This window comes from Xyrauchen texanus, chromosome 20 (genome assembly GCF_025860055.1).
Source record: "Xyrauchen texanus isolate HMW12.3.18 chromosome 20, RBS_HiC_50CHRs, whole genome shotgun sequence".
NCBI classification, from domain to species: domain Eukaryota; kingdom Metazoa; phylum Chordata; class Actinopteri; order Cypriniformes; family Catostomidae; genus Xyrauchen; species Xyrauchen texanus.
Genome location: NC_068295.1, coordinates 33,662,822 through 33,689,649, shown reverse-complemented (window position 1 = coordinate 33,689,649; position 26,828 = coordinate 33,662,822). Strand labels below are relative to the sequence as shown.

General features: G+C 43.1%; 1 protein-coding gene across 1 annotated transcript in view; it reads left to right on the top strand.

The window, feature by feature from the left end:
- The window catches only part of LOC127660682 (protein kinase C epsilon type-like), a 144,405-nt gene that overhangs the window by 47,367 nt on the left and 70,210 nt on the right, over positions 1-26,828 (top strand). Inside the window, exons 3-4 of the mRNA XM_052151047.1 lie at positions 13,299-13,461; positions 20,803-20,837. Coding sequence (XP_052007007.1) covers positions 13,299-13,461; positions 20,803-20,837 — 198 coding nt within the window. The remainder of the gene's footprint in view (positions 1-13,298; positions 13,462-20,802; positions 20,838-26,828) is intronic.

Sequence of the window (26,828 nt, the reverse complement as noted above, 5' to 3'; positions counted from 1 at the left end):
CGTCTCTCGCTCTCGTCTGCCGTTGTCTCCCCTTCTCAAGTACTCCCGACACCCATCACTAGAATTTAAGTCCGGTGTGGTACATATGTGGAGCTCATTCACCACTTATCTTCCCTGCCTCACTCTGCCCAGATGCCGCTCAGCCCCGCATATCAACTTATTTATATGCCAAAATATGTATAACTAGGACTATAATAGAATATTAAGAACAATTTCAGTTGTTAGAGCTGTCAGAAGTAATGCTTTAACGCATGCGATTAATTAAAAAGTTTAACTCATTCATTTTTCTTAATCGTGATTAATGCATTTACAGCTAATACAGTATAAACACCTGTTATCAGGGAGGAACCTTTGTAATGTGTCCTACAGGACAAACACACACTACACACACAACAACAGTGCTTCGTGTCAGTGATAAAGTGATGGAGAAAGGAGCTCTTAACACTATTTGATGTACAAAACAAGCCTAGATGGAACTCGTGATGGAAAGCAAGTATTTTTCAGCCTATGTTAGGCACTTTGTAATTAGAACAGAAGAAAGTCAAGTCTTAACTGTCACCAAAGAGCAGAATGAGACATTTTGGTCCGCAATCACTTTTCATGTGGAGTTCAAAGCATCAATTTATACTTGTGTTGCCGCCCTGATGCAAATCAAGAATGCAGCTTAACAATTTCTGTAGCAAAGCAGATAGCCACAGTCTATCGGCAGATTAATATTGTGGAGGATGAGTGTTTAAGAGATGTAATGCCCCTAGGCTAAATAGGGTTACGCGCCTCAGGCTTCGTTCCCTTTCTATGTGGTTCAGACCCCGGTTTTTTGCCTTGGTTCCCACTCTAGGTGCGTCTTGTTGTCGCAGGCTGCTAACAACAGACGCCTACCTGATGGGTGGGGTAGCGGCCTTAAGTGGTCGTCCAGCTTAAGGGGATAGGAGGGTCCTCAGCTCGGTTGTCACAGTCACTGTCTCGGGTTGATGGCTGTATTTCTGGCCCTGAAATACCTCCTCCTGAGGCTACCATGTCTTTGTTTGGGTGGACAATACAGCGGTAGCCTCTTACATAAATCATCAAGGAAACCCACTTTCTTGTCAGCTGTATTTCTGACACGTTGGGTTCTCCTTAGGGCCCAGGGCAAGCTCCTGTCACTCAGGTCAGTTATATCCCTGGATGCCTGTATATGGGAGCAGATTTACGGTCCAGACAGAAAATTCCAACGGGGGAGTTAAGAACTCCACCCTAAGGTAGTAGTTGCCCAGAGTTTGCCAGCAAGGGTTTTTGCCTCTTACTGATAGCACCGCGCTGGCCGAACAGGGCTTGGTTCTTTGAGCTAATCTCTTCCCTCGATGGCTCGCCTTGGGCGATTCCGAACAGGAAGGATCTTCTATCTCAGGCACAGGGCAATATATCATCCCTGCCCCAAATTGTGGAATCTTTCATGTTTGTCCCCTAAGGGTACCAACTGAGGGACGCAGGGCTCTCTCCTGAGGTTATCGAGACCTTATTAAATGCCGGGCTTTTTCCACTTGGAACAAGTTTGCGTGAGATTTTAGGGCAGAAGAGGACCTCTTCGCCTCTATGAATAGCGCAATGTCTCCTCTACTTCTCCCTGAAATCACCCAGCCCCCTTGGGTCTGGACGTTAAGACACATACATGACCCAGAATGCGTCTGTATGCGTTTCCCCGGTTTCTCTGCTCCCGGGAGTCTTGGCAATGTTCACCAGCAAGGGTCTTGCCTCTTTTTAATGGTGCTGCGCTGGCCGAACAGGATATGTTTCTCAGAGTTAATTCCTCTCCTCGACGGCTCCCCTTGGGCGATTCCGAACAGGGAGGACCTTCTCATCCTTGGCCCGAATTGTGAAACCTTTCATGTCTGGCCCCTAAGGGTACCGAATGAGGTTCACAGGGTTTTCTCTTGAGGTTATCGAGACCATTTCAAGTGCTAGGGCTCCCTCCACTTGGAACTGATCTGGGTAGATTTTACAGGGCAGAAGAGGACCTCTTCGCCTCTGTTGATAGCGCAATGTCTCCTCTACTTCTCCCGAGTCGCCCAGCAACCCCATGGAGGGGCTGATCGTAGTAACGCATTCATAGCACAAATGCACCTGCATGCGTTTCCATCTACTAAAGTTCTTATTACAGAACCAGCTAACTGCCAGTTTGCTTCAGTTCTGGATTTTCTGTAGAAAGAACTGTCAGCGGGCACTTGCCTCGCCACTGCCAGGTTCTATGTGGCCACTGCGGTTTTCCACGGCTTGGTGGGCGGGGTGCCCTCAAAGAGGCATCCTCATTATTGCCCGGGCCTACGAGTGCGCGGTCAAGCTTCGCCAGTAGGTTTTAGGGCACACTCTACCAGAGGGCTCTCCTCCTCTAAAACATTGGCTAGAGGTCTCCCTCTGCAGCAAGTTTGTGATGCGGCAGGTTGTCCTCTCCGCACACATTCATTAGATTTTTATAGTTTGGATGTTCTGCCACTCCGGGCTCTTATGCCCTTGAGTCGACATCTCAAACTCATGTCTGGACAAGTTTGTGATGCGGCAGGCTGGTCCTCTCCGCTCACATTCATCAGTTTTTATGACTAGTTTGTGTTGCGATAGGGTTCTCTTCGCACACATTCATCGAACTTTATGGGCTAGATGCTTTGCTATTCCGGACTCTTATGTCCTTGAGTCGACATCTCAGCCCATGCCTAAACAAGTTTTTGATGCGGCAGGTTGTCCTCTCCGCACACATTCATTGGATTTTTCTAGTTTGGATGTTCTGCCCTCCGGGCTCTTATGCCCTTGAGTCGACATCTCAGCTCATGCCTGAACAAGTTTGTGATGCGGCAGGCTGGTCCTCTCCGCTCACATTCATCAGTTTTTATGACAAGTTTGTGTTGCGATAGGGTTCTCTTCACACATTCATCAAACTTTATGGGTTAGATGATTTGCTACTCCGGGCTCTTATGCCCTTGAGTCGACATCTCAGCTCATGCCTGAACAAGTTTGTGATGCGGCAGGCTGGTCCTTTCCGCTCACATTCATCAGTTTTTATGACAAGTTTGTGTTGCGATCGGGTTCTCTTCGCACACATTCATCGAACTTTATGGGTTAGATGCTTTGCTACTCCGGGCTCTTATGCCCTTGAGTCGACATCTCAGCCCATGCCTAAACAAGTTTGTGATCCGTCAGGCTGGTCCTCTCCGCACACATTCATCAAAATTGAATGGTTTAGATGTTTATGCTACTCCGGGCTCTTATGCCCTTGAGTCGACATCTCAAGCTCATGTCTGAGACCTCTCGCGTTTTTGTGAGTACACTGCACATCCGTAGGGGTCCGGACAGCCCCAAGTGCGGTGGCGTGGGTATTGCGTTCCCCGTAGCGCTCAGCAGCGCAGCATCAAAGTGAAGCTTTTTGTAAAGGGAACGTCTCGGGTTACATGTGTAACCCTTGATCCCTGAAAAAAGCGGAACGAGATGCTGCGCTGCTTTGCCGCACTGGGACGTCCCAGGACTGCTCTTCAAAAAGAAGTATCTGACGACACCTTGTGACGTATCCATTTATAGCCTGGCCACAGGTGCATCTAATGATTACATCAGCCGAGGCTATAAATTCCAGTCAATGTTCATTGACGTGTTACACACACTATTTCAGCTCGGTTCACAGCTAGAGTTGTTCCCCCGTTGCGCTTAGCAGCGCAGCATCTCGTTTTTTTCAGGGAACAAGGGTTACACATGTAACCCGAGACGTTTTACATTCTATGTGGGTTTTGTGTTTATTATTCTTTCAAGAAGGAAATTAGTGTATATTCACAGTAAGACAAGATTAATATCAAAGTAAGTTATAAAGTCTGCAGCATTGGACAAAGTAGGATAATGAACAAATATTGCTTTTTACCCTATTACAAGGGATGCAGAAACCCTTTCCTTCAAGTCATAAAATGTCGAATGCAATATGCTGCTTTAAAAACGGTATACAACACAGGGCATATTGTTCTGTGGCTTCAATATGTACAATATGTAATATTTACACAGGGGTCTCCAACTTTTTTTGCACCACGGACCGGTTTCGTATAAGATCTGTGTCACATGTGAGTGAAAGAAATCAGATTGTGAACGTAGCCATTTTTTAACTATAGTCCATGTAGTAAATTACAACATGATTCTACAAATATGCATGATGGATAAATAAGTATAGAACTGTTCAGGTTAAAGTCCAAAAACCTGGAAGACTAATTCGTCATGGGTTCCCTCAGGATTTTCCTATTGTTTTTTATAATGGGGTTTGTGAACTTATAAGTAAAATAAGGTCTGACAATACGTGGGCGTTTTGTTCTACAACATAAATTACAAAGTCATACCTCATTTTAAATTACATATTTAAAAAAAAAAAACCAGCTTAAATTCCTATTTGAGGTATGAAAATGTGTAATTTATGTTGTAGAACAAAAAATGTCCACGTATTGTCAAGTAAAGTAAAACCACAGTCAAAAACCCCATTATAAAAACCAGAGGGAACCTATGGCGAATTAGTCATCCGGGTTCACCTACAAATTGATGTCATGGCTGAACAGCTCTATTGGGCATTATTGAACACATGATCCCTCATGTCCATGCATGGCTCTGTTTGTTCTGATGTTCTGGATATTTGTTAGTCTACTCAATTAGACTGACAGTGTTCCCAGACTCACACTAAACAGCTGATTAATTAACACAGTTTGCTATTTCATGCTGCTCAGTTCTTATAACTGTATCTGTGTGAGTGTGTGTGTTTGAATATGTACCTATAGTTTGAAGACAAAACTGTCCCCAAATGTTAGCTAAAACTGACAAAACCACCCTTTGATGACATTCAAGGACATACTTAATTGGGAAGTTTTTTGATAAAATAAAGTGAATTCTTTTTTGTTTGTATTTATTCTAGCAAGAAGCTTTTTAAGGGTTGGGGTGTGTGGGCTAGGGTTAGTCTGTAGTAATTATAATTATCTTTATATTAAATAATAGAAGTCTGTGGTATGGGCCTATTTAGCTTTACGTAATTTCTGGATGCTTGTTTTGTTTTTGAGTGTATTTTATGTGTTGTATTTTTTGTTTTGCTGTGGTACTCTATGCATATCCGTTTTCAGCAGCTGGTTTAGTATGGTTTTGCTGAGTATGCACACTCACTCCACCTGTGTTTATCTAAACCAGTGTACCTCTGACAACTCAAGAAAACACATGCTCGGTCACATGCCTCCCCACTGTGTGTGTGTGTGTGTGTGTGTGTGTGTGTGTGTGTGAGCTACTGGTTTTGTTTTCTCTCTAATGTCACCTCTGTAGTTTTCCTGATTTTATGTATTTCTCTCCCAGGCTTAGTGATGACTTTAAAGTGTACCTGCAGTCCATTAATCATATAAAGACTTTCTCTCTCATTTGGTCTCTCTCGCTCTTTCTTTTACCCTCTTACACATTCAAGCGGTGAATTATTAAAGGAATAATTTACCCAAAAAGGAAAATTGTCATCATTTACTCCCTTATGTTTTTCAAAATCTGGTTGACCTTCTTTCTTCTTTGGAACACAAATGGAGATTCTAGGCAAAATATAAGCTTCAGTCTTCATTTACCTTCAATGCATCTTTTTCCATACAATGAAAGTGTGGGAAAAAGTAGTTTGCTACTTGGAAAGCTACTGTCATGCTACAAAAAGTTTTGATAAGTTAAGTAGTGTTGATAGATACTTTAAGTTAGTTACTCTCCAACACTGCAGCCCAGATTGTTAACAATTATACCACACCACCATAATTTAGTCTTGGTAAGAACTTTTAGCTCAAGCTGAGCCTCATGCTCATGGGGCCAGCAAGCCAAACCTGTTTACCCTTTCCTTTGTTTACATTTATATGACTGCGTGAACTGCTACAGTGTCACTAGTAGAGTTCGACCGACAGTGGATTTTGATGATATGCTAACTAAGCTGGTGGAAAAAGCAGATAAACAATTAATTGGCCAATAATTAAAAAAATTGATATTGAATGTTAAAACAAATTCTTAGACTTTCTGTAAAGGGCAAAGACTAAAAGAGGGAGCAAGAGTCCAAAATTAATAAATGCACGATTGTTTGCAATAGCAACTATCGATGCCGATATATTTGTAAAACCGATATATCGTTCAACCTCTTTCACTAGTTGATAATTTGACAACACTCACATCACATACATTAAATAGCTTGTAAATTATTGAAAGCACTGTACGATCAGTGTAAATATTGTATTTTGTGCTAATCATACAGCCTTCAATGTTTTTGAAAATATTTGTTTCAACCTGCAAATGAGTGACATTATGCAATATTAATATGAAATGGCACATATTTAATTAAGACAAAATCGTAGAAGACAGACAGATAAATGTTGCATGACTATCATTTTAAAATAATTATTATTGTGTTCTGATCGAGTATTGGATGTGTACAGAAGCATCTTGAGCACTTTTTTGACCCTCTGTATGTGTGCATCCAGTGACTCTGCCTTGTTGGACTAGGCTAATACCTCACCCCTGATGACTACTTAGGGGTATTTTTTTACTAACCATTTAAAACAAACTGTCTTATACATTTCTGTACATCATACAATAATTATAAACACATTAATTTAACTCATTATCAAGTTTGAGAATTGATTTCCTTGTAATAATTAAGAAAAGGAGGAATCTGGGGCCGGCTTGACAAAACACGTAGACATTTACTGTTGCAATTTTCAGTCACACATAAGGCTGCTTTTTCGCAGTACACAAAAGGTTTTCTTTTCAGCAACACCACAATGACACACAGACACACACACAGCTTCATGCGTCTCTCTCTCTCGTCTGCTGCTGTCTCCCCTTCTCAAGTACTCCCGACACCCATCACTAGAATTTAAGTCCGGTGTGGTACATATGTGGAGCTCATTCACCACTTATCTTCCCTGCCTCGCTCTGCCCAGATGCCGCTCAGCACCGCATATCAACTTATTTATATGCCAAAATATGTATAACTAGGACTATAATAGAATATTAAGAACAATTTCAGTTGTTAGAGCTGTCAGAATTAATGCTTTAACGCATGCGATTAATTAAAAAGTTTAACTCATTCATTTTTCTTAATCGTGATTAATGCATTTACAGCTAATACAGTATAAACACCTGTTATCAGGGAGGAACCTTTGTAATGTGTCCTACAGGACAAACACACACTACACACACAACAACAGTGCTTCGTGTCAGTGATAAAGTGATGGAGAAAGGAGCTCTTAACACTATTTGATGTACAAAACAAGCCTAGATGGAACTTGTGATGGAAAGCAAGTATTTTTCAGCCTATGTTAGGCACTTTGTAATTACAACAGAAGAAAGTCAAGTCTTAACTGTCACCAAAGAGCAGAATGAGACGTTTTGGTCCGCAATCACTTTTCATGTGGAGTTCAAAGCATCAATTTATACTTGTGTTGCCGCCCTGATGCAAATCAAGAACGCAGCTTAACAATTTCTGTAGCAAAGCAGATAGCCACAGTCTATCGGCAGATTAATATTGTGGAGGATGAGTGTTTAAGAGATGTAATGCCCGTTGCAATGAAAATGCAACCTATTTGGGGACTAGTTCCTTCAATTTGTCAATCTCCCACTTAGACTTTGGGAAACATTTAATGCTACTTGAATTGTTGCCATTTTAGTGCATTTCTATCTTAATACTGTGCTAGGATTTGTTTGGAAAATTTTTATAAAGTTACAAATGATATTGTTACATATTGTTTTGTATTCTTTCCTAAGATGGAAAAAATGCATTTTGACAGAAAAATAAGTATGTACTGTATAGTGTCAAATTTCAGCACTTTCAAAATATGTATAACGAATGGTTGCTGAGATGAGACAGGAGACGTAGGATCTATGTGCAGGTTTTAATAAAAATTATGACAGTCAAGCAACAAATGGGAACTCAAAACAACAACAAACAAGAACTGACAAAGGAATGCAAAAACGAAAGGATATTTATACAAACAAGAGCTAATGAGGGAATGGAAAACAGGTGAGAACATCAAGGAACAGATGAGGGCACTGCATACTGGGTAACGTAGTCTGGGGGAAACACTTCAAAATCCGAGTCTTAGGAAGCATGAGGGAGACAGACTGTGACAGACTACTATCAATCACGAAACAATTATGTGATTAATCATGATTTAAAAGTTTTAATTGACTGACAGCACGAAAAAAAAACACCTAGAATGAATTTCAAGGGCATTTCTTGCCCCCCACACTTTGAATTTTGGTGTCATTTTTGGTGGCCGTTCTGCCTCAAGTTCCCCTCAGTTTGTAACTCTGGATTACAGAGATTTTACCATGGGTACAGGTTGTAACTTGTTCATGGTTTATTGCTTTTATGAAACAGTGACAACAGCAACATGATAAAAAGCTAATGTTCAATAAATAGTTTATTTATAGTTTTATTAATAACAATTGGAATAAACAATTCTTGCATCAAGTAATTTAGTTCATTAGCGTAGCTGTTTATGGTTGTGAAGCAATTTAGCAAATGAGCATAATGATGGATTTAAATGCATCTCATCCAATCTGAATTTAAAGTTGAAACTTTCCATTTTATAAATTGGCATATTTGCCATCAATCATTCTGCTCTCAAGAGTTTGGCATCAGCCACTGAAAAATCTGTATTGGTCGACCACTAAAACATATGGAGGTAGATATTGCTACTTTGAAAATATTTTATTTGGACTGGGTGTGCTATTCTGTGTGCTCTTAAGTGCTGTGAAATAGATTCTTGGGAACATGAGGCATCCACCCATAATGAGCTCTCTTCTGGTTGTGGTTTGAAATCAGTTTGTTTCTTAAAAGACCAGAGACATATTTCATTATGATGGCTATCTAAAAGAAGAATAGGGCATAAGAGAATGAGAGAGATTGAGTTTATGTGGCAACTGAGAAACATTAATGTGATGAATGATATAAATAATGTGCCTTATATTCCATTATAGAAGTAGAGGGCACCACACCGTCATGGGCATGGCTACACTTGTTGCTTGGCAGCTGTTGCCTGCTGCTAGGTGATACAGTAGTTGCTATGCGGGGACAGGGGGTAACAGTAAGGTCATACCTTTTATGTTGATTAGAGTTGGAACTAAATAGTGAAGAACGTCCATGACCAGAGTTGACTAGCCCTGATACAGTATGTATTGTAGAGTAACATGCACTGATTAATCATACATAATTAGTCCAGGAAGTTAATAAGGTATGTTTTGATTATCATGTTATCTGCTACTATACTGCTGCAGTAGACTGTCTGTGATGGACTGTGGTTTGGGAAATGTGTGCTCTTATCACCCTCACTGAGTGTTTTAATGAGTGAGAGCTGATAAATGACCAGCCATATCATACTGAGATGCAGAATGTGCTATTGCATCTGTATCTTCTCCTCTCTCTCTCTCTCTCTCTCTCTCTCTCTCTCTCTCTCTCTCTCTCTCTCTCTCTCATTTCAAGCAGCTGAGAGGAGAATGTGAGTGATGCAGATGAGACAGACTCACTTCAGTGGTATTAGTGTGAGACTAGACAGATGCCACTGGTCCATTGTCCTTAGATGGCAGTTAGAACAAGACCAGCCGTGGAACATCTGCACATTCAATCCCCATTGTTTAGAGACAAGCACATTACAGAGTGTTTAACCCTCATTTTCTGTTTGGGGTCTGAGTGACTGTAAGACCATTTTATTAGCTTGAGAAACCTACTTAAAATTGAAGTATTGATACTAGGGCTGTCAACTGAATGTATGCATTTAGTGTGATTAATTTCATGACAAAAATTATGCAACTAATCATGCCCCCGACCTGTACGTAAATTCATAAGAAGGAGTGTTCTACCATCAGAGCAGTTCAAGTAGGTGTAGCTGTATACCTCCAAATGGGGGCAGAATCTCCAAAAGTGAGCGGAGTTACTCCAAAAGGGGTTGCGGCAACACCAAAAGGGGGTGCAACTTCCATTCACGGTTAAGGTTACGGAAAGGGTTAGGTAAGGGGCTCCCTATATCTTTAATGGTGGCTTGGAGCTCCCGCCACTTTTTGAAGCACTGCCTGTAGCTATACCCTTCTCGAGCAGTTCAACCTTGATGAACCACCTTGATGTTTTAGCGAATCTATAGCAGTAGGGGACAGTCAGCGCTCCATCTGTACAGTACAGGCAATGCACCAATCAAACCTACCAAGTGAAACCAATGAGCAGTCAGCACAGCCTTCCACAGACATGCTTTTACAGCTGAACCGAGCACAACAGAATGCAGGTATCTCGAAATGTGCATTTCAAAGTTTCAAACTACATTTAAATTGACACGTCATCGCAAAAACACAGCACTTCTAATTAGAGACGCTGAAAACTTGTGAGGCATGATGCAACAAAAGTGATAAGCTCAAAGTGCTTGTCAGACACATAAGTACATACTGTACATCAACAATTAAAAACAGCACAGAAGGGAAGTATGGCCAATAATAGGGTTATATTCTATGGTATGGAAATATAACAAACTATACTTTGAATTTAAAGCCAATTTTTTCTTCCATATTTACAATGTTTGTTGAAGTTAAAATATGACATAATGGGTAACTGTCCCTTTAAATATTTATATGTACACATTTATTACAACATTTTGTTATATATTTTTTTGTATGCACTTACAATTTATACCTATTTATACGATTTACAAGTATTTACATTGATATGTATAACAAGTGCTAAAATGGTACTGTTTCAACCAATACATGTTTTTTAATGGCCGATGCCGATATCCAGAGAACAAGTTGGCCGATAGATCGCTTTGATACCGATATGTCATGCGATATATTAGTATATTACATATACATATACATAAATTGGCTAATAAATGTTTTTTTTTTATTTAGCATATTTACACAGAATTTCAAACAAAACTTTAACTTTGTAAAAAATAAGATGTGTGTTCTATATGGCAGACAGCAGTTTCTCCTGGTTTCTGTTTAATCTTACAATTTTAGAAATTTGTTTACACAAATACATTTAATACATAAGGAAGAAGGAAATAACCGTGCACACAGTAGTCCAGAGACTATTGAAAGGCATACTGTATGTGCACATTAGCAGTCACATTTTTCTTACAAAAGACAGAATAAAACTAATTGTGACATTCACAGTGAATATAACATTTAGTTATAGCACACGTGAAGAGCTTTAATTTGAAGCAAGAGCAACAACCTACTGACCACAACCAGTTTACTCGGCCCTGATTGCCTGCTTCAGATATCAGCATATTTGCAGATGGTAAATGATAATTTTTTTTATTGATATTCGCCGTTTTATTATTAGACAAGAAAGTTAACAGTTACAGGGAACTGTTGAGAAGAGAGAGAGAGAATGAAACACCCAAGCACTTAAAGCTTCATGAGCTCATACGTATCTGACATGGCTCTGATATATGGGACCTTTTAAATGAGATGTTGTTGCATGCCAGTCTATTATTGTTGTATCACGATGGCACATAACAACCAAACTGTGATTGGTAATTTATATGTCTCAAACGTCTTCTTCACGTGCAAGCCGGCGATTTTCTGCGCCGTCACGACTTGAAAAAAAAAAAGCTCTCATAAAGGTTTAAGGTTTAAAATCAATATACTGATCATACAATGTAATTTAAAACAGTAGGTTGACTTTTTCTTTAAATTAAATTGGTCTGTGCTTACAGAAATACAAAACACTGCTCCCAGTGGCCAAAGCGGTAAGTATTGTTGGGTGTATGGGCACGTGTGATCTCCATTTCCAGGCGTAATGACCATGTAGAGGTGCCAAAAATGGGTTGTAAAGCATTTATTTGTATTATTATTATTATTCTGTATGTAAAACAATGAAGAGGAATGCATATTTTATAAGCTGAACCCCTTAACCCAAACCCCAAACCTAAACCTAACCATCAGTGGAGTAAAAATGTAATGTTCAGGGGGAAAATGCAACCTACAAATTACAATCCTCACTGATTAAGCGAACGTGATTACTTTGAACAAGGAATATTCTTCTCTGTCAACTATTGCTGATCTAGAAGGTTTTGCCATTTGCTACCAGGGCTCTGTGTTTCTTTTTGGGGTTGGCAAAATGCAGGAGCTTTCAAAACATATATACAGTGTCTTTATTAATAACAGGAGATGACAGTCAGCTCACCAGTTTGGCACAACTTGCAGTGTTATTTTGTTACTCAGCCCAGCCTTTCTAGTTCTCTCTCTCTCAGGGGTGAGAAGTGTGACTGCAGCAGATGGATACATGGACATGAGGGAATATTCAAGAGTGATCACAGTTCTCTTTCTCCACAGATACATTGAAAAACAGAGAGAGCAGGAGAATTAGAAATAGAAAACTTTGCTTGCTCAGTGACAGTTCACCAATATTGTGCCTGTGTCAAGGTCATGCCCCCTCAGTCTATCTGATATGGATCCCTGCCTCTGCATGGCCTCTCATATCACACAAACACACTCAGTTGAAGTGATAATTCTCCCAAAAATGAAAATGTTGTCATCATTTACTCACCCTCCAGCCCTCTACATTGCGAGCATATCAATCGCATACGTGACCAAATTTTGCTTTATGTGACTAAAATGTCTATATTAGCCACTGGATAGTAAATGTTCAGATTGAGTTGTGTAGTGGTGTAGAATTTAAGCACAGCAATCCTTAATCTTTATATAAACGGCTGACGTTTAATAATCTGGATTCAGACTCGTCTTCTACTGCATGCTGTATCTTTATGTACCTTATTTGGATGTAATTGTTCCTAAGGGGGGCCTTGATCATGGTGTCACTGTCGCTTTAGTTAAGGCGTGATATGCCATAGTTACATTTACATTGTATTTAACCACGTCAACTCTGATTTTGCTTAAACCTTTCCACAAAATGTTTTCACAACATTCTCCATTTTACAGCATGGCTGCAGACCAGTGATGTGCCTGTTGGATGTCTATTAGAAGGTTAAAGTGTTGCAAAACACTTTAGATTTGAATTTGAGAACTTGCAAGTCAATATACATAATGCAATGAAATGATCCGTGTAATTCTCATTCTAGAAAGCATTTGATTGGACACAAATCTGTGTAGCACAAGATGAGTCATCAATAGTTTTAGTCTGTTGTCCCAGAAGAGGAAAAATATGTTAGCATTTAGGAGTACACTTGCAAAGACTTGCATCAATCCTCAGCCACAAAAGCCTTATTTTGATTTCATAGGGTCTTTAATTGCACCATGATTGCATTGTTGTGGCTTTATAACATAATTTAATCTGTGTGTTTGTATGTGTTTTGCAGCAGGAAGCTGTGAGAATGAGAAGCGTGTATTTCGTGAACGCATGCGGCCCAGGAAGAGGCAGGGAGCGGTCCGGAGGAGAGTGCATCAAGTCAACGGACACAAGTTCATGGCCACCTACCTGAGACAGCCCACGTACTGCTCGCACTGCCGCGACTTCATCTGGTGAGTCCCGTCCATGCGTGGGGCGATGACTATCAGCTGTTATTTACTGTCTTGTAAAATGGTGTTTGTACAGCTGTGTCTGAGTTTTGACATAACCAGTGTATACTCCCTCCTCACGGGTCCTTTCACGGGTGGTTTCCCCTTAGAGTTTCCATAGTAATGACAGGGAAGGCCCTGAGGCTTTGAGTGATGGCACTACAGTAGGAGTGTATTGAGTGTGTCTGGTCTATTCTCCAAATGGTGGCAAAGCCTCCTCCACACTGCGCAAGAACACAGCCATGCACTGGCACTCTGAACCCTGTCTCCCTGGAGAACATGAGGAATATGCAGGGTTCGTACAAGGTGCTTCAAGTACTTGAATTTGTCTTTTTCAAATGTAAGTTCTGGAAAACCCTTGAAAATAGCAGTTTTTACCAAGAGGTGCTTAAAAAGTTCTTGAATTATAGAAAATCGTAAAATATGTTGCTTAAATCATTTAATAAATGAAATGTATTTAGTTATTTTAGAAAAACACGAAGACAGCCCACTACTGTAGACCACTGCTAAAGCGAGCAGCACATAGATGGCGCTGTCACATGGCACCTGTTACTTTTGACAGCGCTGTTCAGAATGGGCCAATCACAATCAAGTGTTACTGGAGGATTTAAATTTTATAGATACTACTGTTGCGGATTTAACAAGTATGAATCCGTGCAACTATCAGTTTTAATTACAATTTAATCTCGATTAATATCAAGATGAATATATCGGGTCAATATCAAAATATGTTGACAAACATGTTCCTTGACTTTTTTTTGTCATGAAAATGTTTTCAAATTGTGAAATATATATATATATATATATATATATATATATATATATATATATATATATATATATATATATATATATATATATATTATTTATTTTTTTTTTTTTTGTTTTATATAATTTTATTTATTTAACCATTAATGATATGGTTTGATTCTGTTTTACACATTTTTTTGAAAATATATTTGAAATTGTTACTTGAATGGTTAAAATTAACGAAAATAATTAGTTTTATTGACATCTCAATCATAGTCCTTGAAAACAAATTACACTCATTTGGGTTATTTTGGCAACCCAGCACTGGGTCAAATATGGACAAACTCAGCACTGGGTTGTTTTGACCCAGTTGGGTGGGCTAAATAAAATCTATTGGTTAAAAATGACTAGACTGCTGGGTTAAAATTAACCCAATTGGGTTGGAAATTTACACAGGTATCTTGGTCATTAAAACAACTTTAACACACAAAATGACATGAGTAATACATGCTACAGAAATAATAAATGGTAAACATTTATTGAAACCCTGAAATGTAGACAATATGCACAACTAGACACCAGTTTTCAGTGTGTTTGCATGAGTTTGTGCAAATTAAGTGCAATTACAAAGGATACAAAATTTACTTTTTGCATTCAACCAAACTTTCTAATATAACGCAACAAGCTGAGCAACAAGCACAGGAAAACAGTCAAAATACATTTTTGTAGTCAAAATAGTAAAAATTTCAGTTCTTAAAAAAACAATTCATAACAGTTTTTTGCCCTTGATCCTGGCTCTGCACTGACAAAACTCAATCAACAAAAAAATGTATTAAATGCTTAAGATGAAAACACTGTTTTGATGTGTAGAATGCATTAAATGCAAACATCTACAGCAATATAAGAAGTTTAGACAGATCCTTAGTGGGGGATTCAGTTCCAGGAAGTCCATATACCACAATCTGTAAAAATTCCCACACTGGGGAACACGGTTTGGGGAAATTGACTTCTAAGGTGTAGAATGCCTTAAAGCAAACATCTACTGCTGCCAGCAATGTTTTTGTCAAATTATTCTCCATTTATAACAACAAAGGCTTGAAAGCACTGGTTGTTGTCTCCAAGCATCAGGACATATGGAAATTTGGTGGTGTTTTTTGCACGTCGCAGGTACTCAGCCATATTGGTACCAATCTGGAAAGAAAAAATAAATAAAACATAATATACTGTAACTCTGCATCAATGTAAGAAGAATACAACTCTTGAATGTTTGGTCATTACGCTTAAAGCACTAGTTTCATTGAAGTAGTTAATGTGACTCACAATTACTTTGTATGCTGCACAGCCAGTATACAATGCTGAAATCCAACATGGTGGCTACATCAATAAAATCATCACTGGTTCTTATGTCATGACATTTGGTCTCAGGAGAGACAAGAACCAATGTTTGAAGTATTGGTATTTCCCCATATTTGATTAGAGCTTGAATTGATAAACTATAATTTTGTTTTGAGAACAAATAATAATTTAAAGGAATAGTCCACCCAAAAATACAATTGTCATCATTTAACTCACCCTCACGTTATTCCAAATCTGCATGACTTTGTCATCTTCAGAACATATTTGAGCTCAGCTGTTTTTGTCCATGTCATCAAAAGCAACCAAACCAAAACTTTCAAGCTCCAAAAACGACAATTACACCATGTGGCTCAAATCGTATATCAGAAGTGTTCTGAAGCAATACAATAATTTTATATGATGAACTTACATTTTTATAAGTCATTATTTACTCTCAAATCATGACACTCATTCTAACTTGCATATACAAAAACTACAACACTGCCATTAAATCAAACCTAATGTTATGACATCATGACATCACTGAGTATCAATGAGGTTTGATGCTAGCTTTGTGATGTCATTTTGTATGTGTTATGTGTGTTCGCTGATTGGTGTAGTGATTTGATCACCACAGGTCTTGAGTGATTTGAGTGTGTATAGTCGTCAATTATCAATCTAATCATCATTTAAAGTGATATGATCACTTCAGAACACTTCTGATATATGACCCGAGCCGAGAACTTTTATGATGCCTTTATGTCCTTTTTAAGCTTGAAAATACAAATCATCATTGTCTGTCATTATATGGACATTAACAGCTGAGAACATTCTTCAAACGTCTTCATTTATGTTCCAAAATTGAATACAAGTCTTACAGGTTTGGAATGACAAGAGGGAGAATAAAATAATGAGTTCTAATTTCTTGCAGAATTGATCCTTTAAGTGAATACTAAGACATTTTTGGGTGTTTTAAGCTTTTGGAGTCATTAACTGCAAAATCAGAGCATTGTATATGTAGAAATAACTGTTAACTTACGTATGTCTATGAAGGCCTTCCTGGTTTCTATGGTCTAAACATTTTCTTTCCAATCTTGTAGACAGACATTGGAAGCACCATATGAAGGACCAATAAAACGATGTCAATCTGTTTGTCTTTAGAATGAAAACAAACAAAATGTTAACAAAAAGTCTTGTTAAAGGTGCACTCAGTAATTCTAATCCAACACACTTTGTCAAATTCTGCAAATATCTCCTCACAGTCTGCTAGCTGTAAATGGGACAAAAACAAAGTGGACAGGACCAATCTACACAACACTACTCAAGCCAATCAGCAACAGGGGTGGTTCTTGCATGTGCACAGGATGAGGGGTGGGGGCAGAGTGAGAGATGGAAATTAATTAGAAGAGCGATGGCAAATCTGGCTGATGCAAACTTTCCAAACTCCAAGGAGGACAAATAGCTGAGAAACAGACAAAGAGAAAAAGGTCAGATGAATATAAACTAAAAAAAGAAGGATTATGATAAGTTGAGGACTAGGAACTTCATCAACATTGGCAACACCACAATGTATTATTTATGCTCTAATAATATGTTGGAAAATTAGCAATGTTCCACTGTGACAGCTATAGGTATCACCATTGAGGCATGTTGTCACAGTGACTTTTAATTGAATGTTTTAAGTATCTTTAGATTCTGATCTTGCGGATAAAGAATATATTTGAATATAATTCTATAAAATATATAGTATAATATACTCGATTTAGATTTGGAATGTTTTGAAGGTTAGTAATTATGACAGAAAAGTTTGGGGTGAACTGTTACTATAAATGTCATGTTTCTGCCCTTTTGTCAGTGGTGTGTTACATGTAAATCAGTTCATTAGCAAACCTGTAAAATATTATAAATGAATACCCTCAAATTTAGGAATTAACTCCTCAAGATTCCACTCTGTCAGTTTACTTTTCACATATTCATCCATCTGTAAGAAAATACATAGCAGTTAAATGGCATCTTATCATTATGGCCAAATTTGTATTATATCCCAATTAAAGAGAATGGCATGGCAAATTTGAAGTCATATGAAGAAAACTAGCCTTAATTTATCTATGATTAGGCATTTCTGGCTATTTATAACGTGTTGTCAGGTCTAATGTACTAAATAAAGAACTGAAAATTAGGTAAAAATGCCTCCTAGCTCTATAATAGTTGTGTAATGAGGGATGATGAATAAAATTTGCAATCAAATGTAAAACTAAATGCAGTAACTAGTTAGAAGCAAGGCGGGACATTTCGACACAAAAAACTACCGAGCAACTTTCAGACAAAATACTACTTAGTTAGCCTTGTTTAGACATGTTTTCCGTTAAACGTACAGCTAAACAGAGCGATAATTCGCTAGAAACAGGGCGGGAAATTACCTTTCTGACAGAAAAATCAAGTTAGAAAGATAAACTTCACCCTATCACATTTTAGGTAGATAAATATCCAATAAACATACGTTTATAATGAAATAATCTAAATTAACTGATAAAAAAAAAGCAATTTTAAATATCACGTACTTTTTCGCATCTAGACTCCAGCGTTGAACATTCAAGACGCATCACGGGTGTCATTCAGCTGTGGAGTAAAATTTGTTTCCTCTGCCAACGAAATTAGTCCACCTAAACCCAAAGAATTAGACTTGCCGCCAAGAAGCACACAAACTTAAAGATTATCCGAATAAAGGATGTGAGGGAATCGACATGATGATTTTAGCGTCTTTACATTTAAAGCATTTTAAAATCTCTCCTCTTAAGCTCCACTTTTACAGTTCCTGTGCACAGGTCACCGCATCTGCGGTCTTGGTGTGATAGAAATTACTCCAACCAAAACTTGCGAGCATTAAAAGAACATGCTCCTCGCTGCAGACAATTTCACACTTCTCTCTCCTTCCCACTTTGATACGCTGTTTTTTATATTATACATATTCCTGTCATGAACACTGAAAACACGGACACAAAAGTGATACTATATGAACACTCGAGAGAACCGTTGGAACTTGTTTAACGTGACGTGCCTGCTCTCTATACGCAACCCAGAGCTGTTGGGTTACTGGTGAGGAATGATTGCCAACCCAAGTTCGGTCAAATCAACTCAGCTTTCTTACCCATCAGTCTCAACCCAGCGGTTGGGTAGAAAAAATAACCCAGCATTTTTAGAGTGTAAAATGTGCTTGAAAATCCTTGAATTTTACTTTGAAGCATCTGTATGAACCCTGGAATATGGCTGTTTGAAATTAAATAGTTCAGGCCTGATGTGTGCAACTAAAACTAAATGGAAGAGAAGTGATTATGAACACATGCCTCATGAAAGCCTACTTCAGCAGGTTACAACTTGCCAATTACCAGGATACTAGAAAATCCCCCATAGCATTGTATCAGTGGATGAGGTTGATAGACCACCCACAGTCTGTTTGCTAACCCTCTGATGAATAACGGCACACAAAACTGGAAAATACTTTTTTGATCTGGCAAGCTGTAACCTTATTGGCTGGCTTTACATTATTGCAGTGAGTAAAGATGTACAGAGTTTTTGGTAAAACTTTGCAATAAGGTTCCATTAGTTAACATAAACTATCAATGAATGATACTTTTACAGAATGTATTAATCTTGTTAATTTAAGCATATAGTAATACATTTTTAAAATCAAAAGTTGCATTTGTTATTACACTATGTACTAACATAAGTTAACTAGGAACAATTGTACTTTTATTAACTGACATTAACAAAGAGTAAATGCAGTAAAAATATATATTGTTAATTGTTAGTTAATTATATCTAATGCATTAACTAATGAATGGAACCTTATTGTAAATTATTACAGTTTAGGCATAGGCAACGCACAGCTGTACAAACCAAACTCAGGCTTGCTTGACACTAGAGACACCACAAGATGATTCTTGCATTCAAAAACAGCTGGACGGAGCGCAATTCCAAGGGCAGGATCTCGAGACATGTTTTTCTAAGTTTCAAACTACATTTAACTTGATATAGTGTCCTAAATATGCTGTGTTTATGGTATGACACAAGCAAGTGACACACTTCAAAACTGTCTGTTGGACACATGTGTACATTAGCTTATTTTCCACCATCTGGCCAGTGAGAGCCATGGCTAGCTGAGGCCAATTCTCCGACTAACTGCCATGGTTTCCTGATTGGTCTCTTCACTGACAGCGTGGTGATGTCCCAGCACACAATTCATGGTATGGAACCATTGAAAGTTCTTTCTTTGGGCACCGCTTTGAACATTGTGCATTAATGGATTTGTAAAAACGTTGTGCTATGAATACACAACTTGGCAAGTTCAGCGACAATATGCTTAATCACGTTTGCGTTTTGGCAGATGCCGTCCTGCTGACGTTGCACATTTTCTTCAGCCCAAATATTCAGAAGAGACCTGATTTAGTCTACTGACCAGTCCTGACAATTCTCCACTCTCCATTTGATCTGTTGAGGTTAGCTGCTAATAGCTAGATATGAAAAATTGGGAAATGAGTATAGTTTTGCTGCCCCTCTGACCTGACTCGGCTAAACTCTGCCTTTGACATTCTTTGGAAAGAGGCCGTTGCCCGTTGGCTCCGAGGAAGCCCAGAGGAGGCACGATAAAGCCCCGGAAGTGACAGTGGGATTACAACTGGTCCTGGCATGCACTAGCATTTAAAAGCCACTATTTTTACTGTCTTATCAATGCTTTACTCGTCTGCCACTATAATATAATGCATTTTAATTATCTAATCTATTATTTTTCTATAAAAATATATTAATTATTAATCATTATATTGAATTATGGTTATTTGAGGGCCTTTCTCAGCAAATATTCTTATATGTGATTAATTGCGATTAATTTGATTAATGAATCGACATTTCATGTAATCAATTAAAATTTGAATCGATTGACAGCTTTAGTTTCAAGGTAGCAGGCTGCTTCAATAAACACTTCCAAGGAAGAACTAATCACTGTATTTCGATTTCAGATTTACTAGCTCTAAATGTCATGTCCTATCTCAATGTCATTACTTGCCAGCCTGCATAAAACTACTATATGTGAAGTGGGTTGTGTTAGTCAGGATTGCATATCTGTTACTGTGCACTTGTTTGTTAAAATACTGTGTTAAGTGCCTTGATACTGAAGTCACTGTACAAGAAGAATGATAATTAAACCTTTCCTTCTCTCCACAGGGGTGTGTTAGGAAAGCAGGGCTATCAGTGCCAAGGTAGGCAGATAATATTCAATGTTCCTACATCTCTTTATCAGATGTTTCTGCCGAAATAGACATTTTTCAATTCAGCCATTTGATATTTAAATGACCAACATCCAAATCTAAGGAATCAAAACACTTAAAGGGATAGTTCACCCAAACATGAACTTACCCTTGATCATTCCAAACCTGCTTGAATGTCTTTCTTATGTGGAAAAAAGGAGATGTTAAGCAAAATGTTAGAGACTGACAGTCTCAGTCACCATTCACTTTCTTTGGATGGAAAAGAGCAGCATCAACTTTCTTCAGAATTTCTCCTCAGTTAAGAAATTACGACATCAGAGTTTTCATATTTGGATGAAACGTTTGGTTACGTATGTAACCTCCGTTCCCCGAGGGAGGGAACGACACGTTGTGTCGGAGAAGCAACACTAGGGGTCTCTCTTGAGCGCCGATATCCACCTCTGATCTATGAAAAAAGGCCAATGAGAGTTGGCAGCCAGTATTTGCATGTCCCGCCCCCGGACATATGGGTATTTAAGCGGCGCAAATACGGGAGTTCATTCAGGATTTTTCTGAGGAGCCGGAAATGGTCCGGCCACAACAGTGGCTCGGTTCAGCGACATGGCGGAGGAAAGACACAACGTGTCGTTCCCTCCCTCGGGAACGGAGGTTACATACGTAACCAAGCGTTCCCTTCTGTCGCTCTCTCCACGTTGTTTCGAGAAGCGACACTAGGGGACCCATTCCAATCTTGCCATGCGCTGAACCGTGTACGTGAACCGCCGATACAGAGGCGGGCAGGGATTTCATCCAGTGCCGCGCATCGTCTGTACCTGGCTGCACGTACCCTTCCCCAATGCCCCATAAGAACATCGGGATCCTTCTAGTTACCCTGGGAGGGGAACAAGGCGATGTTTGCCAACATGGGAACGGGCCAGCCTGGCTGGGCCTCTTTTCTCTCTATGTTTCTCGCATAGAGCAATCACGGCCGGGGCCCTTACACGCATATAGGGAAGGGGGTCTTACCCAGACCCTGCGGAGACCACACCTGCCCTATATACTTGGGGAGGAAAAGTGGTAGACACGTCACACGGCCGTCTTAGGGCTCGTGTGGAAAGTATGGTGCGGTGGTAGATCCAGCCTCGAAAGGGGGGAGTTGCTACAGCACGGCGACCGGGGCAGCTGTAACTGCCTAAGGGAGACATGGGGGTCCGCTCGTAAGGGGACAGAACCGTGGAATTACACACAGGGGGAGTCCGAACCGGAGGCCTTCTTATTTTACCTGTGGAGCCCCTATACCAGTACGGGGTGGCCATCAGGGTACCCGCAGTGGCTTGGGTCGGCGAGTTCCTCCACTGAACCGCGGACCCGGAGGGCTGGGGAGGAATCGACCAGGGTCCCAACTTCGAGTGGGGCGCCCTGGGAAGAAGGCGCACTACTTTACCTTGACGTCAGGAAAAGGGCGCTGAGCGCAAGCGATCCACCCGGCCGGTCGGTCTACGTGTTACCGAGTTCTACGGGCTCGGACCTGAGAAAACACGAGACGCAACCGACTCAACGCGGAGGTTGTAAAACCTCGCGAAGGTGTTGGGTGTTGCCCAACCTGCGGCTCTACAGATGTCTGCTAGGGAGGTGCCCTTGGTCAGTGCCCACGAGGACGCAACAGCCCTTGTTGAGTGAGCTCGGACCCGCAAGGGTAGGGGCACGGCCTGGGTGTGATAAGCCAGTGTGATGGCGTCGACAACCCAGTGGGCGAGCCTCTGTTTGGAGACGGCATTCCCTTTCTGCCGTCCCCCAAAGCAGACAAAGAGCTGCTCAGAGCGTCTGGTGCTCTGTGTGCGGTCCAGGTAAATGCGCAGGGCGCACTGGACACAGCAACGAAAGGGCTGGGTCTGCCTCCTCCCGGGGCAGTGCTTGCAGGTTCACTACCTGATCTCGGAAGGGTGTGGTAGGAACCTTGGGCACATAGCCCGGTCGCGGTCTTAGGATCACAGACGGATCTGCCGGACCGAACTCCAGGCAAGTGTCGCTGACAGAGAACGCTTACAGGTCCCCGACCCTCTTGATAGAGGCGAGCGCGATCAGCAGGGCCGTCTTAAGAGAGAGGGCCCTGAGTCCAATTGATTCAAGCGGCTCGAAGGGAGGTCTCTGGAGTCCTACCAAGACTACCGAGAGATCCCAGGAGGGAACTAGGCCTGGCCGGGAGGGATTCAACCTCCAGGCGCCCCTCAGGAACCTGAGGATCAGGTCGTGCTTACCCAAAGACTTGCCGTCTACAGGATCGTGGTGGGCGGCAATGGCGGCAACATACACCTTGAGGGTGGACAGGGACAGCCTCCTGTCCAGCCTCTCCTGTAGGAACAGGAGCACTGACCCGATCGCGCATCTCTGCGGGGCTTCAGTTCGGGAAGAACACCAATCTGCGAACAAAACGCCACTTTAGGGCGTAAAGGTGCCTGGTAGAGGGGGCTCTGGCTTGGTTGATTGTATTCACAACGGTCGCCGGTAAGCCGGCTAGCTCTTCCGCATCCCGTCCAGGGACCAGACGTGGAGGTTCCAGAGGTCTGGGCGCGGGTGCCAGAGCATGCCCCGTCCCTGAGAGAGGAGGTCCTTTCTCAGGGGAATTTGCCAGGGAGGAGCTGTCGCGAGAAGCCTGAGTTCCGAGAACCAAGTCCGAGTGGGCCAGTAGGGGGCCACTAGCGTGACTTGCTCCTCGTCCTCCCTGACCTTGCACAGCACCGGTGCAAGAAGGCTCACTGGGGGAAATGTGTACTTGTGCAGCCCCGAGGGCCAGCTGTGTGCCAGTGCGTCTGTCCCGAGGGGAGCCTCTGTTAGGGCGTACCAGAGCGGGCAGTGGGAGGTTTCCTGGGAGGCGAACAGGTCTACCTGGGCCTTGCCAAACCGTTCCCAAATCAGCTGGACCGACTGGGGGTGAAGCCTCCACTCCCCGCCGGGCAGGCGTTGTCGTGATAGCACATCCGCTACGACGTTGAGCTTGCCGGGGTGTGAGTGGCACGCAGCGACTTGAGTCGCTGCTGGCTCCATAGGAGGAGACGGCGGGCGAGTTGTGACATGTGGCGGGACCGTACGCCGCCTTGGTGATTTATGTACGCCACCACCGTGGTGCTGTCCGATCTCATGAGGACGTGTTTGTCCCGAACTAACGGGAGGAACTTCCTGAGGGCAAGAAGGATGGTCAGCAACTACAGGCAGTTGATGTGCCAACGCAGCGGGGCCCCTTTCCAACGGCCCGCTGCACACGGCACCCCACCCGGACCGGGAGGCGTCGGTTGTGACCAGAACGCGTCGGGACACCTGCTGCAGGGGCACTCCAGGCAGAGGTCTGTCCAGGGTCGGAGTGTTTTGAGGCAGGCAGGGGTGATCCTTACCCGATGCGTGCCGTGGTGCCATGCTTGTCTCGGGACTCGAGTCTGGAGCCAGTGCTGGTGTGGTCTCATATGCATCAACCCCAGTGGCGCGACTGCCGCGGAGGACGCCATATGCCCCAGGAGCCTCTGGAAAAGTTTTAGAGGGACCACTGTGCCTGGCTTGAAGGAAGCGAGGCAGTCCAGCACCGACTGAGCACGCTCGCTCGTGAGACGTGCTGTCATTGAGACTGAGTCTAACTCCAACCCGAGAAAAGAGATGCTCTGAACCGGAGTGAGCTTGCTCTTTTCCCAGTTGACCTGAAGCCCCAAGCGGCTGAGGTGCCGGAGCACCTGGTCTCTGTGTGTGCATAGTAACTCTCGAGAGTGTGCTAGGATGAGCCAGTCGTCGAGGTAGTTGAGAATGGCGGATGCTGGCTACTCGTAGCGGGGCAAGGGCCGCCTCTGCGACCTTCGTGAAGACGCGAGGGACAGAGACAGGCCAAAGGGGAGGACTTTGTACTGAAACGCCTGGCCGTCGAACGCGAACCGTAAGAAGGGTCGGTGTCATGGCAGAATTGAGACGTGGAAGTACGCGTCCCTCAGGTCTACCGCTGCGAACCAATCTAGATGCTGAACGCCAGCCAGAATATTTCTCTGCTTGAGCATTTTGAACGGGAGTTTTAACAAGGCCCGATTGAAAACTCGCAGGTCCAGGATTGGTCGTAAGCCGCCGCCTTTCTTGGGTACAATGAAGTAAGGGCTGTAGAAACCCTTCCTCATTTCGGTTGGAGGGACGGGCTCTACCGCGCCCTTGGCTAAGAGGGTCGCGATTTCCATGCGCAGGGAACAGGCATGCTCGTTGTGTACTGCGGAAAAGCGGACGCCCCTGAAGGGGGGCGGGAGCCGGGCAAACTGAATTGCGTAACCGAGTCGAATGGTCCGGTGCAGCCAGCGTGATGCATTGGGAAACGAAAGCCACGCTTCCCAGCTCTGCGCTAGAGGCACCAAAGGGACGAGTATTTTGGACGTACCCGGCGGGGCCTCGCAGCGGGGGCGGAACAGGTAATGCAGCGTCGGGCGGCTTCGTTGCGGCCTGAGGCTGAGGTGCTGAGAATAGACTCAAAGCACTTACCTTGCTCCGCGCGCCCGGCAGGGGGCGGGTTCGTGACTGAGGAGGAGGTCCGACGTCGGCGTCCTCTGGACTCGTCTGAACCGGCCGGCCGGGGGACAGTCGTGGGCAGGCAGAAGGCGGGATCGCCGCGTCCGGTGTACCGGGACTGTCGTAATCTGAAAGCACATTGCCGTGAGAACGGCATTTGCGGGCCAGGTGACCCAGAGGCAAAGGAAATAGCTCTTTTATTGAGAATGTGGGTACCACAGCCCCCGTCAGGGGGTGTGGCAAATGAAAAAACAAAGGATTCTCCACCCGGCCCTCCACCGGGCGACGGCACGGTCTTACCACCTCCAGAGCTAACGTCTTCGGCTCTGGGTGGGCAGTCTCAGGAACGCTTGGGAGCCTTCCGGGTCCTAGAGGGGGTTCGTGAGACAGGGGGCGTACGCCGCCTGCGGGGTGCTCGACGCTGGGGCTGAGAGCTGGGCCCGAGTTGGGGCGGAGCAGGAGCTGGTTTCCTCGCTGCAGGGGGACGCCCTCGGCGAGCAGATGGGGCAGGGCCCGTAGCGGCAGGTGTGCGGCGGGGCATGATGTGAGAAATGGCCTCCGTCTGCTTCTTCACCGCGGAGAACTGTTGGGCGAAGTCCTCGACGGTGTCGCCGAAAAGGCCAATCTGGGAGACAGGTGCGTCCAGGAAGCGGTTCTTGTCAGCCTCACGCATCTCGACCAGATTGAGCCAGAGATGGCGTTCCTGGACCACTAGGGTGGCCATCGCCTGTCCGAGTGCCTGCGCTGTGGCCTTCGTCGCTCTCAGGGCGAGGTCGGTCGCTGAGCGCAGTTCCTGCAGCACATCAGGATCAGGTCCACCCCCGTGCATGCTTCTGAGTGCTTTGGCCTGGTGGACTTGCAGGAGGGCCATCGCATGCAGGGCGGAGGCAGCGCGTCCAGCCGCACTGTAGGCCTTCGCGTTGAGCGAGGATGTTGTCCTACAGGGCTTGGATGGGAGTACGGGGCGGCCACGCCAGGAGGTAGGGCTACTGGGGCATAGATGGTACACAACTGCCCTATCGACCTGGGGAATCGCCCCGTATCCGTGACACTCTCCGCCGTCGAGGGTGGTGAGAGTGGAGCGGGTGGCACCTAGACGAGCGGAGAGCGGGGCTCTCCACGTAGACGTCAGCTCGTCATGCACCTCCGGAAAAGCGGGACCGGGGGATGCGTGGCCGCGAACGGCGCTGCCCCCAGGAACCAGTCATCCAACAGTGAAGGCTGTGGGGAGGATGGAGGGTTCCAATCCAACCCCACGCTCACGGCGGCCCGGAAAGCATGTCAGACATCTGAGCGTCGGCCTCAGCCTGGGCCTGCTGGCCCGAGCGGCAGTCCAGGGAGTCCTCGGCATCAGACATCACACTCTCCGATGCGGCGGCGAGCTCATCTGCTTCGGGCTCGGGAGGATAGACAGCCAGGCCGTGAGGCGAGCCGCTATCGCCGCTGAGCATGGACGGGGACCAGCGAGCGTGTCGA